General features: G+C 39.0%; 2 protein-coding genes across 12 annotated transcripts in view; both read left to right on the top strand.

Moving 5' to 3' along the window:
* The window catches only part of LOC109417649 (uncharacterized), a 696,771-nt gene that overhangs the window by 363,400 nt on the left and 320,588 nt on the right, over positions 1-12,783 (top strand). The window lies entirely within an intron of this gene.
* LOC109417651 (protein mothers against dpp) overlaps positions 1-12,783 on the top strand; it is a 137,085-nt gene that overhangs the window by 102,304 nt on the left and 21,998 nt on the right. The window contains exon 1 of one of the 7 annotated variants that reach the window (XM_029853483.2): positions 9,073-9,851. The exons of the other annotated variants lie outside the window; for them this stretch is intronic. Coding sequence (XP_029709343.1) covers positions 9,833-9,851 — 19 coding nt within the window. The 5' untranslated portion in view covers positions 9,073-9,832. Of the gene's footprint in view, positions 1-9,072; positions 9,852-12,783 lie in introns of those variants that run through there. 7 annotated transcript variants of the gene reach the window in all.

The raw sequence follows: 12,783 nt of genomic DNA, 5'->3' as shown, positions 1-12,783 counted from the left end.
AATGCCATGGTCGTCTGGCTGACTATTACAATTATCTGGCCCTTTCCAACTTCACTAAAAGTGTGAATTGCGATTTGTAGAGCTGTTGCTCGTTACTGAGTTGCTGTTCGCCGATATCCGGTTTCTTTAGAGCTGTGGTATCAGTATCAGTGAATCTCTGGAGATGAAGTATCCCAGCTGGGGGTTGTAAATCAAAGCTTCTGTGCAAAAAGCTGCTAAAATTGAAATTAAATCAATAGTACTAAGAATTATTCCATTAATACTATACCTTCCAGCACCACCCTAGTCGCGGAATCATCGACTTGCAAGAATCGAAAATCTCTCCTTACGTGCCCGATTGAGATTCATCGCGCGCGAATGAGCGAGAGAGTGGAGCTAACCAGCCCCAGCCAGCACGCGCTTGATTGGATCGAACACCGTAACCCAACCATCGAAAGCCACACCGGCCAGCCTAGCACTAGGAGGTAGAGGACTACAACAGGCTGGGAAAAAGTTGCTAAACGGTTCACGCCGCACCAGTTTGTTCCCGGACACGGCATTAAGCGGTTCGCGATTGGTGTGCGCGGTTGTTGCTGGCTGGCTGGTTAACGCGCGCGCGTGGGTGTCTGTGGTGGCAATCTTTTATGGTTGTTGTTTATGCTTGATGCGCGTGCTGTTGTTATTGCTGGCTCCCAGCTTTCGGGGTTCGTTGATTCCCGCGGACGCGACAGACTCTTGAAAACATCCCGGTCGCACTCGAAACATAAACAAACACGCGACCGACACATCGCGTGCGGATATTCGTCGGTGTTGTGGTTCACTTCGCTCCGCATCCAACCAACGAAAACGGTGAAAAAGTTCAAACTGATAACATGTGAAACTTTGCTGCGATTCGTTGTTGTTGCTGTTTTTTTTTTCTGCTTCTGGCGATTACAATTGGTGATGTTGAGCGTGGTGGTGGTGCCAAAAGTGGGTGGAATTCGACACCATTGTGCGCGGAGTGGGGTCGTCGTTGGTGGTGGCGGTGATTCCTCGTGGCGGGGTCGGGTGATGATTTAAGGAACTCTGGCTGTGGGAGGTGCACGAGATCGAGCGAGCGCGCGAGGAAAGTCCAAGTGAGCAGAAACCGTGTGCGAAGCAAAGCGCGAGCAAGAAGCGATTGCTGGTGTTTCGTGGCGTATAAAAGTTTCGTCGAATGTTTGTTGTGCATAGTGGAAATGGGTGTTGTTGGCTTGTTTGGCGTTTGGATTTTCCCTCTCCGGTTCCTTTTCCCGCTTCTTCTCAGCCTGAGCTACGTCAGCTGTGGCTCTGGGGAAGCTTGAAGCTTGTTTTGAGTTGCGTTCAATTTGTTCTTGATCCCACACGCGCGGATGCAAAGCGTGGTTGGTGTCTACATTTTTATGCTGATAGATACAGTTTTGATGCCGTATAATTGCTTATTGTTGAGCCTATTTTTCGTTATATATTTTCTTGGTGTTTGATGAAGATTTATTCTTCTTCTGCTTTTCTTCTTCCTTTTCTTGGTATACCTCCCTTCTGGGACAAAGCCTGCTTCTTAGCTCGGTATTCTACGAGCACTTCCACAGTTATTAACCGAGAGCTTTCTCTGCCAATGACACATTCCTCGCACTTCTACACCGCGATTTTTGAACTTTATTGAACGATATTTCCACGCTCCTGCTGTCGATTATGATTATTTTTGCACAAAAATGAACATAATCACTCATATTGTTCTAATAGTACCTGAAATCTTGAAAACTGCTTCTAGAAAGTAGCAAATTTATTGGTGTTCGGTCAATACCCGGGTAGAGCTTAATGGCAAAAGAATGGCAAATTTTACCATTAAAACAGAATGTTTGAATGGCAAAATGTGTTATTTGTTTGTTTGAAATAAGAGTTAAAATAACAAAAATAATAACAAAATTTTGGTAGCAGAAAAAATTAAAAATAACTTATTTTGCCATTGTAATAACAAAGTAATGGTAAAGCATGCGGATTAAATTGAAGAACAAAATAAGTTATTATTGAGATCAATATCTCACAAAATAAGACCCAAATTAACTGTTATTGGTGAATAACAAAATATGACATTCTTGAGTTATTGATAACAGAATAAGAACAAATTTAGCTGTTTATGTGGCGATCAAAATAATGGTAGGTAGGTTGAAATTAGTCTATGGTTTAGTTGTTCAAATTCAATTTTAAAATAATGGTAGATTCAGTTATTATTTCAAAGTAGCAGAAGAAAGGTAAAATGAGCTATTTCTTTTTTTTTTCTTCAATAAAATTTAAGTTCATGAATCAATGTAAAAACAGTTTTATTCAATGGAAACTCAAAACGAAAAAATCCGGATTTGTTTACTTTTGCGAGATACGTCGAATTGAAAAGTTATGCTTGAAATATACAATATAATAGTTAATGGTATATTAAGAGTAAAATATTTTATGGTGCCTAATGTTTATAAATAATTTCTCACAATATCAAAATAATGGCAAATTTAGCTAGCAATGTAAATTATGTTATTGTTTTGATATTTTATACAATTCATTATAAACCCGGGTAGAGGTGAATAACAAACCAATAACTAAAGAATAACATATTTTGTCATCATATCTAAATTTGCAATTCTTTAGTTTTTTGTGAATATCTCAGGATGACATATAAATAACAAAATATGCTATCATTGTAAAACTTGTAATTGGCGAGTCATTATTAAATAATATAATAACATATTAATAACAAATGTTACTATCAAACTATCCTGTCACAATATCAAAACAATAACATAATTTACCATCATATTAAAATATGTTATTATTTTGACATTCTTTTTGCTATTATTTTGTTATTACAATGGCAAAATCAGTTATTCTTTAGTTGTTATGCCATAGAAGTTTTGTTATTATTTTTGTTATTTTAACTCTTATTTCAAACAAACTAATAGCAAATTCTGCCATTTAAGCATTCTATTTTAATGGTAAAATTTACCCTTCATTTGCCATTTCGCTCTACCCGGGAAAGGTGCTAAATTGCAAGTTTTACCATGATAGTAATTTTTGTTATTGATGTGTTATTTAGCATTATTCATGAATAACATATCAATGACAAGATTTGCTTTGATTGTATATTTTGCTATTGATTTGCCATTTTAGGTTTTTCATAATAACAGAAGAATGGCAAAACGAGATATGATGTCAAAACCAGTTATTATTTTATCCTTTAATTGCCATTAGCCTCTACCCGGGTATTTGTCATTTTTTGCAATGCTGTCCCATTACGCTGTATTTCTTGATTTCTTTCAAAGTACAAAGGTTCCCAATTAAAAAGCATAAGATGAATCTACTATTCAAAACCGATCGTTTTATATGCTGGTTTGCATGTATTTAACAGGGTGTCTACTACCTGGAAAAACTTGGAAAACCTGGAATTATCAGGGAATTTCATTTACCCTGGAAAAAACCTGGAATTATCAGGGAATTCGGGAGTCAATCAGGGACTTTTTGGTAGTAAGGCTTTTTTTTATTGAAACTAGTATGAACTAGACCAATATAAATTTCTTGAAGAAATTCTGGTGAACTATATAGAACCATCGTTTGCATTTTTTGAATCCTGGAGTTGATTTTGATAGATTTTTGAGGAAATGGGTGACGGAAGCTGGGGGAAAATTTCGAACAGTCCCTTATGAAATTATTTTGAAATTAAGCTGTGCTTCGATATTTTGTAGGTTACTGGTAAAACTTAGAAAATTTCTAGAAGGAAATTCCAGATTCTTAAAAAAAAATCTCGGAATTTTCTAAAGCATTTGGTTACGAAATCCTTCAGAGAATATCTGCCTTATTTTTAACGGAAATCACGAGTAAGTGCGTCAAGACGTTCTGTGAAGTAGCTAGAAAAAATCTCCGTAAAACTACTACCTAATTGAAATTAGAAACCATATATAAAAATAAGTTTTAATTGCCTTTGAGGCAATAAAACTCTCGAATGGATGAACCGATCAATTTGATTTTGGCACGGTCAGATTCGTATTCATGGTGGATGTGTTTATACGTTGAAGAAGTTCCAAAAATCAAATGAAAAAGAAGAAAAATGTAAAAAAATGTAGTTATTATGAACGGGGAAGAAATTTAGCACATTCACAATAAAGCCAATCTACAGTGCGGTGCTGCAGTGAACTCAAAAAATGTCAACTTGTGAAATTTGTGAAAAAAAAAATCACGTTCTAGTGGGATTTGAACCCACGATTCCGTATTCGCTCGACCGGAGCTTTAACCAACTGAGCCACAGAACATGTAATGATTCCGCGGAATAGAAAGCTAATCTGACTCCGAAGCCACACCATGAACGCTCCTTTTTCACAAATCCATCTCTCTTTCGGCTTAAATGCCTATCCACAACACACTCGTGTTTCTACCGACCGGGAATCGAACCCATCACCTTCAGCATGGTCGTGCTGAATACCCACGCCTTTACAGATGTGGCTGGAGGGGGTCTTATACTACAATTTGAAAGAAATAGCTAAACTAAAATTAAAAAAAGAAAACTAAATAATTGTCAACTGACAAGATATTAAAATTTTGACCAACTACTGGAATGAAACTTTTGTTAGGTGTGTCCACAACCAGGAAGCTCCACGCGAGCTTTTTGGTGTGGGGGTCAGCGGAGGGTAAAAAAAAACTAAGCGAAGGTTTCTCTAAATTTGATTTGGAAACAATTGTCTATTGTTGATGTTTTAAGATATACTTATTTCCGGAATTCCTCCCACGATTCTTTCAGAAATTGTATCGGATGTATCGAAGACTTCCTCCAAGATTTTTCCCATAGCTTCCTTTAGTGACTCCATCATGGATTCCTCCAGAAATCCCTTCAAACATTCTAGGGATTTTAGTAAACATTCCTCCGGGAATTTCTCCTGGAATATCTTTAGAAGGAAAGGGGGATGGCTTTCTCAGGCTTCGAATCGTGAATGATTTTTATCTACATTCCCGACGTTTCGGCCTAAAGATTTGGCTTTTTTTTCAAGGCCGAAACGTCGGGTATGTAGACAAAAATAATTTTTGATTCAAAAACTGAGAAAGTCATCCCCCTTTCCATCAAGTTTCCAGTCGTAAAACCCTATACTATATCTTTAGAAGTTCCTTCAAAGATTGTTTCAGTGCGGATTCCATTGGGAATTTCTCCAGGGATTCCAAAAGGAATTTTACCAGAGGTTTTCTTAGGTAGGGTGACAATGGGTATTATCGGCAGGTTTGTTCTCTTCGTCATGGGGGGTTTTTCTCAGCCAAATTGCCTGAAACTTGGCCATATAATTGAGCTTAGTTGGGAAGGATTTGAGACCAACTCTGAGTTCAATAGGTTTCAAAAACCCCCCAAAGACGAAGAGAACAAAACGGCCGAGAATAGGTAATTTCCCCTATTTCGCAGGTATTACTTCAGAGATTTCTTTAGGGATAATCCATATATTCCGCTAGAGATTGATCCTATAATTCCATATGTAATCATTCACAGTATTTCTGCAGGATTTTTTTTTTAGAAAATTCTACCAGTGATTGTTCGAAAATTATTTCAGGAATTCTTTCAAACTAGTGTACAAAAAATACTCTAGGAGTTTATCAAAGCATTCCTTCAATAATACGTCCAGAAATTACTGCAGACTTGAATATTTTCATTCTTCATATTTTTTCCAGGAATTCATTCATTTAGAAATTTCTCTTTGGATTTCCTAGGAAATTTCTCATGGGATTCTCTCAGGGATTCACTCGGGTAATCCTTCTAGAATCCAATAGGAACAGCTCTAGAGATTTGAAAACTCCTGCAAGGATTCCTCCCAGGATCTCTTCTTGGGATTCTTTCAGGAATTCCACCTGGAACTCTTACAGAAACTCCTCCAGGAACTCCTTCAGGAATTGTTTAGGAATTCCCTTAGAAATTCCTCTTGAGATTGCTTCCGGGATTCCTCCTGGGCCAGGAGTCCTGGGGTTTCTTCAGAAATTCCTCCAGGGATTGTTTCAGGAAATGCTACAGGGATTCCCCCAGGAGTTCCTCTAGGGATTCCTCTAGGAGTTCCTCCATAGATTCCTCCAGGGATTTCTCCACGGATTCCTCCAGAAATTCCTCCAAAAATTTTTCCAGGAATTTCTCAAAGATTTCATCCAGTAATTCCTCCGGGGATTCCTCAAGCAATTTCTCCAGGAATGACCCCAGGAATTCTTTCAGGAATTGAACGAGAAATTCCTTCGGGAATTTCTCCAAAAAGTCGTGCAAAGACTCCTTCATAAATTCTTTTCTAGGATTTCAACCAGGGTTTTTCTTTTCAAGGATTCCTCGAGAGATTCCTTCAGGAATTCATCCAGGAATTTCTCCGCCATGGATTCCTCTGGGAATTCCTACAGACATTACCCCAGGAATTCCTCGAAGCGTTCCTCTAGGCATTCCCCCACTAATTTCTCCAAGAATTCCTCTAGTAATTCGTCCAGAAATTGCCCCAGGTACTACTCCAGGAATTCATTCTGAGATTTCTCCAGGAATGCCTTCAAGGATACCTCCAGAAATTACTCCAGGGATTTCTCCAAAAATTCCTCCAGAAATTCCTCTAGGAATTTCTCCAGAGATTCATCCAAGATTTTTTCTAGAGATTCCTGGAATTCATCCAGGCAATCTTCTAGGAATCTCTCCTAGAAATGGCTGGAAAAATCTTTCTTCTGAAGTTCCTGCAATGATTTTTCCAAGAATTCCTCAAGGGATTCCTCCAAGAGTTCTTCCAGGGATTCCTCAAGGCCAGGATTTTCAGGAATTCCTCCAGGCGTTCATCTTAGGATTTCTCTAGGAACTCTTCTAGGTGCTCTCCTTAGATTTCCCCCAGGAATTCTTCTAGGCATTCCTCAAGGGATTTCTCCAGGGATTTCGCAAGGGATTCAGCCAAGAATTTTTCTAAGAATTCCTCCAGACATTTCTTCGGGGATTTCTCCAGGCACTCCTCCAGGAATTTCCCCAATGATTCCTACGGAAATTACTCTAGGGTTATTCTGGGGTAACTTCAGTAATCCTTCCGTCATCTTTTCCACGGATGCACCCAAGAATTTCTCCAGAGATGTCTTGCAAAAAAATTGCAGTTTTTTTGTCTATTAATTAAAGAATTTGCAGTATAATTTTTCCAACGGTTTCAAGAAATTCTTAATGAAGTTATTCAGGAATTCTTTCACAATTTTCTCCATGAAATTCTTCAATTCATCTACACTTTTCTTCAGGAATTCACCCATAAATTACTTCAAGAATACTTCCTGCTTCTCCTGCTAATGAATTTCCTAAAAAAAAATTGTCCTGCGAGTTTTTCAGGAATATATCTTAAGATTCTTTTTTTCTCCAAGAAATCCTTCAAGAAGTTATCCAAGAAATTCTTCAAGAACTCCTCCAGATATTTCCCTAGGAGTTTTTCCAGGGTTCTTTTAATGTGTTCTTCTAGAAAGTGCTTCAGAGATTTTTTTTAAAAATTCATCAAGGAATTCCTTCAGAAATCCCTCCAACGGTTTATCCCAGGATTCCATTAAGAATTTTACAAGGGAATTGCTTCCGAAATTTGTGTAGCGATTTCTCCAGAAATTTCTCTTGGATTTTCTTCAAGAAGTTGCCTAAAAAAACCCTGCAGTTTCTTCAGGAATTTTCTCAGGGAATGTCATGGAATTTATTACAACAGGAATTCTTACACGCATAGAAATTCGTTCCAGAAATCGTCCACAATCAGTCACGATATCTGGAACAAGCTAGATTTTCATTTACGATTATACACCATGAATCAAAATCACAATAACGTGAACTTTGTTCCACAGTGTAAACGTAACGCCTGCTATCTCTTTACAAAAATGGGAACTTAGTTCACGGCGAGAGAAACTTTCTTCACGGAAACAGGAACTCAAATCACGGTACCTGGAACTTAATTCATGGTCTGCAATCCGCTCTGCAGAAAAGAACAAAGTTCGCAAAGACGTGAAATTCGATCCAGATATGGGAACGTGAACGTTGTTCACGGCTCCTTTCTTGATTCCAGAGAACTTTTCAGACTTTTCTCCAGAATATTCTTCAGGAATTCACCCTGGTAAGACCCGGAAATCTCATAGTAATTCCATCCGGAATTTCTCAAGGGAATTCACCTATAATTCTTCTAGGTATTGCTGCTTCAATTCCAGAAAATTCTTCAAAAATTTCTCCAGGGTTTCTTTTCAGGAGTTTCTATAGGGATACCTGGAGGGTTTCCTCCAGTGGTAGTTTAAGGGTTTTTACGAGAAGCCTTCAAGAATGCTTTCAATGATTTTTCCGGGAATCCGCTATAGGATTGTGCTCAGAGATGAGTATATGCCGTATATAATTATATACTTATATACGGCATATACTCATATACATATATACGGCTAATATACGGCATATACTATTTTTTAGGGCAATTCCGGGAGGATGTACTCGGAACAATACAACTAAAGGTTTATTCTTAGGTGAATACAGATCCATGACGTTCTAAGATTGCTAATAAACATACTTGGACGATGTTGATTGAAAATTGAAGCCCCCCGTCTTCGCAGAAAAAGTACCCATATTCCATTACGAAGTGGCCTATTGTCGTTAGAAAACCGACAGTAGGTTAACCATTAGTTACAAAGGACGCCATAAATATTTGCTATTATTTCAATGAAGTACGTGCGATCTTAGTACTTTGATCTTTCTTAGAATCGATTTCATGTCAGCGTTTACTCGATTTTAAATTATTACCTATTAATCGGATGTGAATTATATAATTTATCACTAATAAAACCGATTTATTTTTATTGTCCTCTTTACTATATAATCAACGATCGTTCGTAAAGTGCGTGTGCAGAATAAATCTCCTATGGCTGCGTGCGGCTTGCTTTCGTTCAATTCCAATGCGAATCAACCGAGCTACTGGTGTTTGTTTGAAGTAGCGGATAAATTAAAGTTGCGTTCGATTCACCTAGCAGTGTTGTTTAATGCATTTCTTGATGATTGAGACTTAATCTAAAATTTTTGATTCTACGTTTTTGCTTATTGTTTGGAAGACAAGTTTCCTAAACAAAGTTCTCGTAAAAGAGAAATAAATAGCCTTTCAGAACGGCATCTGACTGTGAACGTGAAAAGCAAAAAAAAAACCTAACATGATGATAGCCTCCGCTGAATATAACAGAATTGAGGAAGAAAGCTGCTACTCGCCAACAACAACGCCCGCGGGAATTCACCAATCGCACTCGTCGATCGCTGCAAAAAAAAAACGGATGTGATTTACAACAAGTGTTGTGATTGTGCGTAGCGTTCTTCAGTTTTTTTTCTGCTTCTCTCAGTAGTGCTTCCACGGACTGTCATTTCGCCTTTAACCATATGTATGAATTATTGATCATCAGGCGGCACAAGCAACGAACGAACAAATCGCGATAGCAAAAAAAAATACAACAACAACAACGACATCTTTCTAGTTCGGAATAGACTCATGAAAGGGCGAAAAGTGAGGCATAACCAGAAGAGATACAGATATTCAGACCTAGATGCTCGATGGTCGATGTAAAGTGAGACGGTTATCGAAGGAGAAGCTGGTTGAACCGAGAGGGCAAAGTGGAGAAGAACTAAAGAGAAACCAGTTATTACGAATGGGAGGTTGTGTGATTGAGTGCGCCAACGAATGACGACGACGACGACGACGGTTTAGTGGAGGCAATCACCAACCACGGCACTACGCGGGGTATTGGCGCGGGAAAATTGACGGAGAATACGGACGAAGCTCCCGGGTCGCGGTTTTGCACGTGGCACAGCGGACGATTGCGGATGGTTGTTCATGGAGAAGAGGCCCGATGAAAAATGGCAAATTACACGAATGGTTAGTCTGTGAAGTATTACTACTACTACGGTTCTGATGTGTTAATCTAGGAAGGTTTATTGGCTGAATAGTGGTGGGTACAATCGGTTGGCATTGTTGTTCTTAGGCTTAATAACTATGTCTACAAATTTATTATACCGTCCCAGATAAGGTGACTTCGTGCTAGTATTTCATATGACGTCTCGTTAACCCGTTGATTGTCCCCAATTAAAAATATTCATCGAGTATATCATTAACTTTCCATTACTAACCAGGATTATATATTGGTGGGTGATGCTCAGGGACGGAAATTTACACAGAAAATGGTAGAAATTGAAAAATGTCATGACATTTTTTCCATCAAATTTCGTGACATTTCCCATCCCTGTACATGTGTGTGACCTGTAAATTGTCAAAAACTTAGAGTTTAGGTTTCGTGGTGCAAAAAAAAATGTCCATCTGTATGAAAATGTTCTCTTTTCTCTTAATCTCCCACTGTTAATTGCTTCGGAAACACTAGCTTCGTGGTCGTGCGGCTAGTGTAACCAAGCATATCACGCCGAACATTTTTATAGGTCCTAAGTGCAGTTGAGAGGCTCTTTTTAAATCTCCTCCCTTTCGATTATAACGTGCTTGAATTTAGAAATTTTGGTTTACTTCTAGCGTCGAAAGGTAGATTAAACAATCCTCTTCCGATCTACACATCACAAATTGTGACATCGTAATAATTCAAAGAGAATCGGAACAAAGAGAGCCTCTCTTTTGCAGATTGGACCTTTTGATATGTTTGTCGCCATATAGTCGCATCGGGCTTAGGAGCACGGGTTCGATTGCCGCTGCAGCTGTCAGGAAATATTTTCGACTGTGCTACAGAGCGTTGCATGCTTCTTTAAATCGATAGGTATAAATTTAGAAGGTTGCTCCAAACATTTTTTCTGGGACTCCTTGAGGGATTCCTTCTGAGATTAACCCTAAGATTCCTCCAAGCTTGTTCCTAAAATTCCTGAAAGTAATCTCGTAGGGTTTTCATAATGTTTCAAATGCCTCAAAGATTTTCTCCTGAAATTCATTCAGGTACTTTCTTTGAATTTCTTCAGAAAATCTTTTGGTATTCCTTAGAAAGTTTCGTCTGAGGTGTTGCAAAAGTTCTTCTTGAAATCTGTCCAGGAGTTACTCCTGGGATTCTCCAAAAGTTTCTTCCAAGATTCTCGAGGAGTTCCTTTGGATTTCTCCAGGAATTGATTCACTCTCGGATTCCTTTAGAACTTTCTTCTGGAATACTTTTTCTATGCCATTGCTGGAGATGCATAAATTAAAAGAGGCACAAAAAGAGGGAATTTTGTGCATTTATTAAGTCAGGGCTTTATAAAGGACTCTAGTTCACGGAAAAAATCTTGCTCCTTGGTATTTCAGTTGGAGCCAAAGGGGTTTCCACTCAGTTCCCAGATCCCAGATCCCCAAGAGGCTTCAGGGGCGTTTCAGGGGGTTATTTCAGGGGATTTCAGAAACCTTTTAAGGACATTCTGTCAGGTTTCTTGGGCGTTTAATCGGATTACGAAGATTTTAGGGGCATATATAGGGTATTGGTTCTCTTGCTAAGCATGTGGCTTCATCCTACGAAAAACAAAGGATTGAAGCGCTGTTTGTTTTGTTTCTTATTTTTGTATTTTTTGTTAGAAGTTAGCACACATGAAAATAAAAAGAACGGAATCAATCGGTGCCGTAATCGCTTGTTTTCGAATAGGATGAATATGGGAGCGTGAGATTACTGATGGCACACATACCCTATTCAGTTCAAAGAATAATCAGGAGTTTTCAGGGAAGTTTCAAAGGGCTTTAAGGTGAAGGTCCCTTGCGTCCACTTTCTAAACAATGAATTTTTGCTCACGTTTTTGCGAGCACAAATCTAAAGTTCCGTAAAATAAAGCGGACTGAGAGTGTGACTAAATGTTCTTTGCGAGCCAACAAACAATAAGTAGCATTTTAAGTCTTGTTGGCCTGCTAGATAATTAGATTTGCGCTCTTGAAAATTGGAATGAACTGCGAGGCGGCCATCGTGGCGGCTATTTTTGGATTCTAACAACCGTGTTCTTGAGGAAAATTTTGGTTATATGGCGTTACAAGGGGTTTCAGGGGTGTTTCAAGGCATTTTAGCGAGTTTCAGAGATCTCTTTACGAGCGTTCCGAGAAGTTTTAGAAGCGTTTGATAGCATTTCAGGGGCGATATAAGGGGTTTAAGAAGCATTTTTAATTGATTTTGATTATTTTAGGCGTTTTAATGGGATTGTGGAGGTTTCAGGAGAGCTTTTATGCATTTCAAGTCAGGGTCGTTTCAGGAGGGTTTCAGGAACATCCTTAAATTCAAGAGGTTTCAGGAGCATTTCAGAAACACGCTGAAAATCTTCTTAAACTTCCTAAAATGAAGTCAAATTCCCCCTGAGGCCCCACGTACCGCATGTAACGCATCTAAAAATACCTCCGAGCCTGAAAACACGCCTCAGAAACCCGCTGAAAATCATCTGAAACTGATATATTTCTGGAATCTCTCTAAAGCCTATTCGGACTCCATGTAACGTACCTGAGACGCTCCGAAACCCTTGAAGGCCTGCGTACCGCCTCTAAAACCGTCACAAATCCTTTAACACTTCCGGAAATTCCACTGAAATCCCTCTTAAACCCCCTCAGATCCCAAGTGACGCATTTGAAACCCGTCAAAACCACCGAAAACGTCAGTTTAACGCTCCTGAGATCGTCTGGAACTCCCTGGAGCCCCTTGAGACCTCCAGAGACGCCATGGAGACGCTCGTATACGCCTCTCAGTCCTTCCTGTACCCTTGAAACCCCTGAGACTCCCTTGAAACGCCTCTGAGACTTCGTGGTACCGCTTAATTTCCCTGAAATGTATCTGAAACCCCCTGAAGTACCCTTGAAACTTGCTGGCTTTCCTTGAACT

The sequence above is a fragment of the Aedes albopictus genome, chromosome 2 (assembly GCF_035046485.1).
Source record: "Aedes albopictus strain Foshan chromosome 2, AalbF5, whole genome shotgun sequence".
Lineage (NCBI taxonomy): Eukaryota > Metazoa > Arthropoda > Insecta > Diptera > Culicidae > Aedes > Aedes albopictus.
This window is presented reverse-complemented; position numbering and strand designations above follow the sequence as displayed.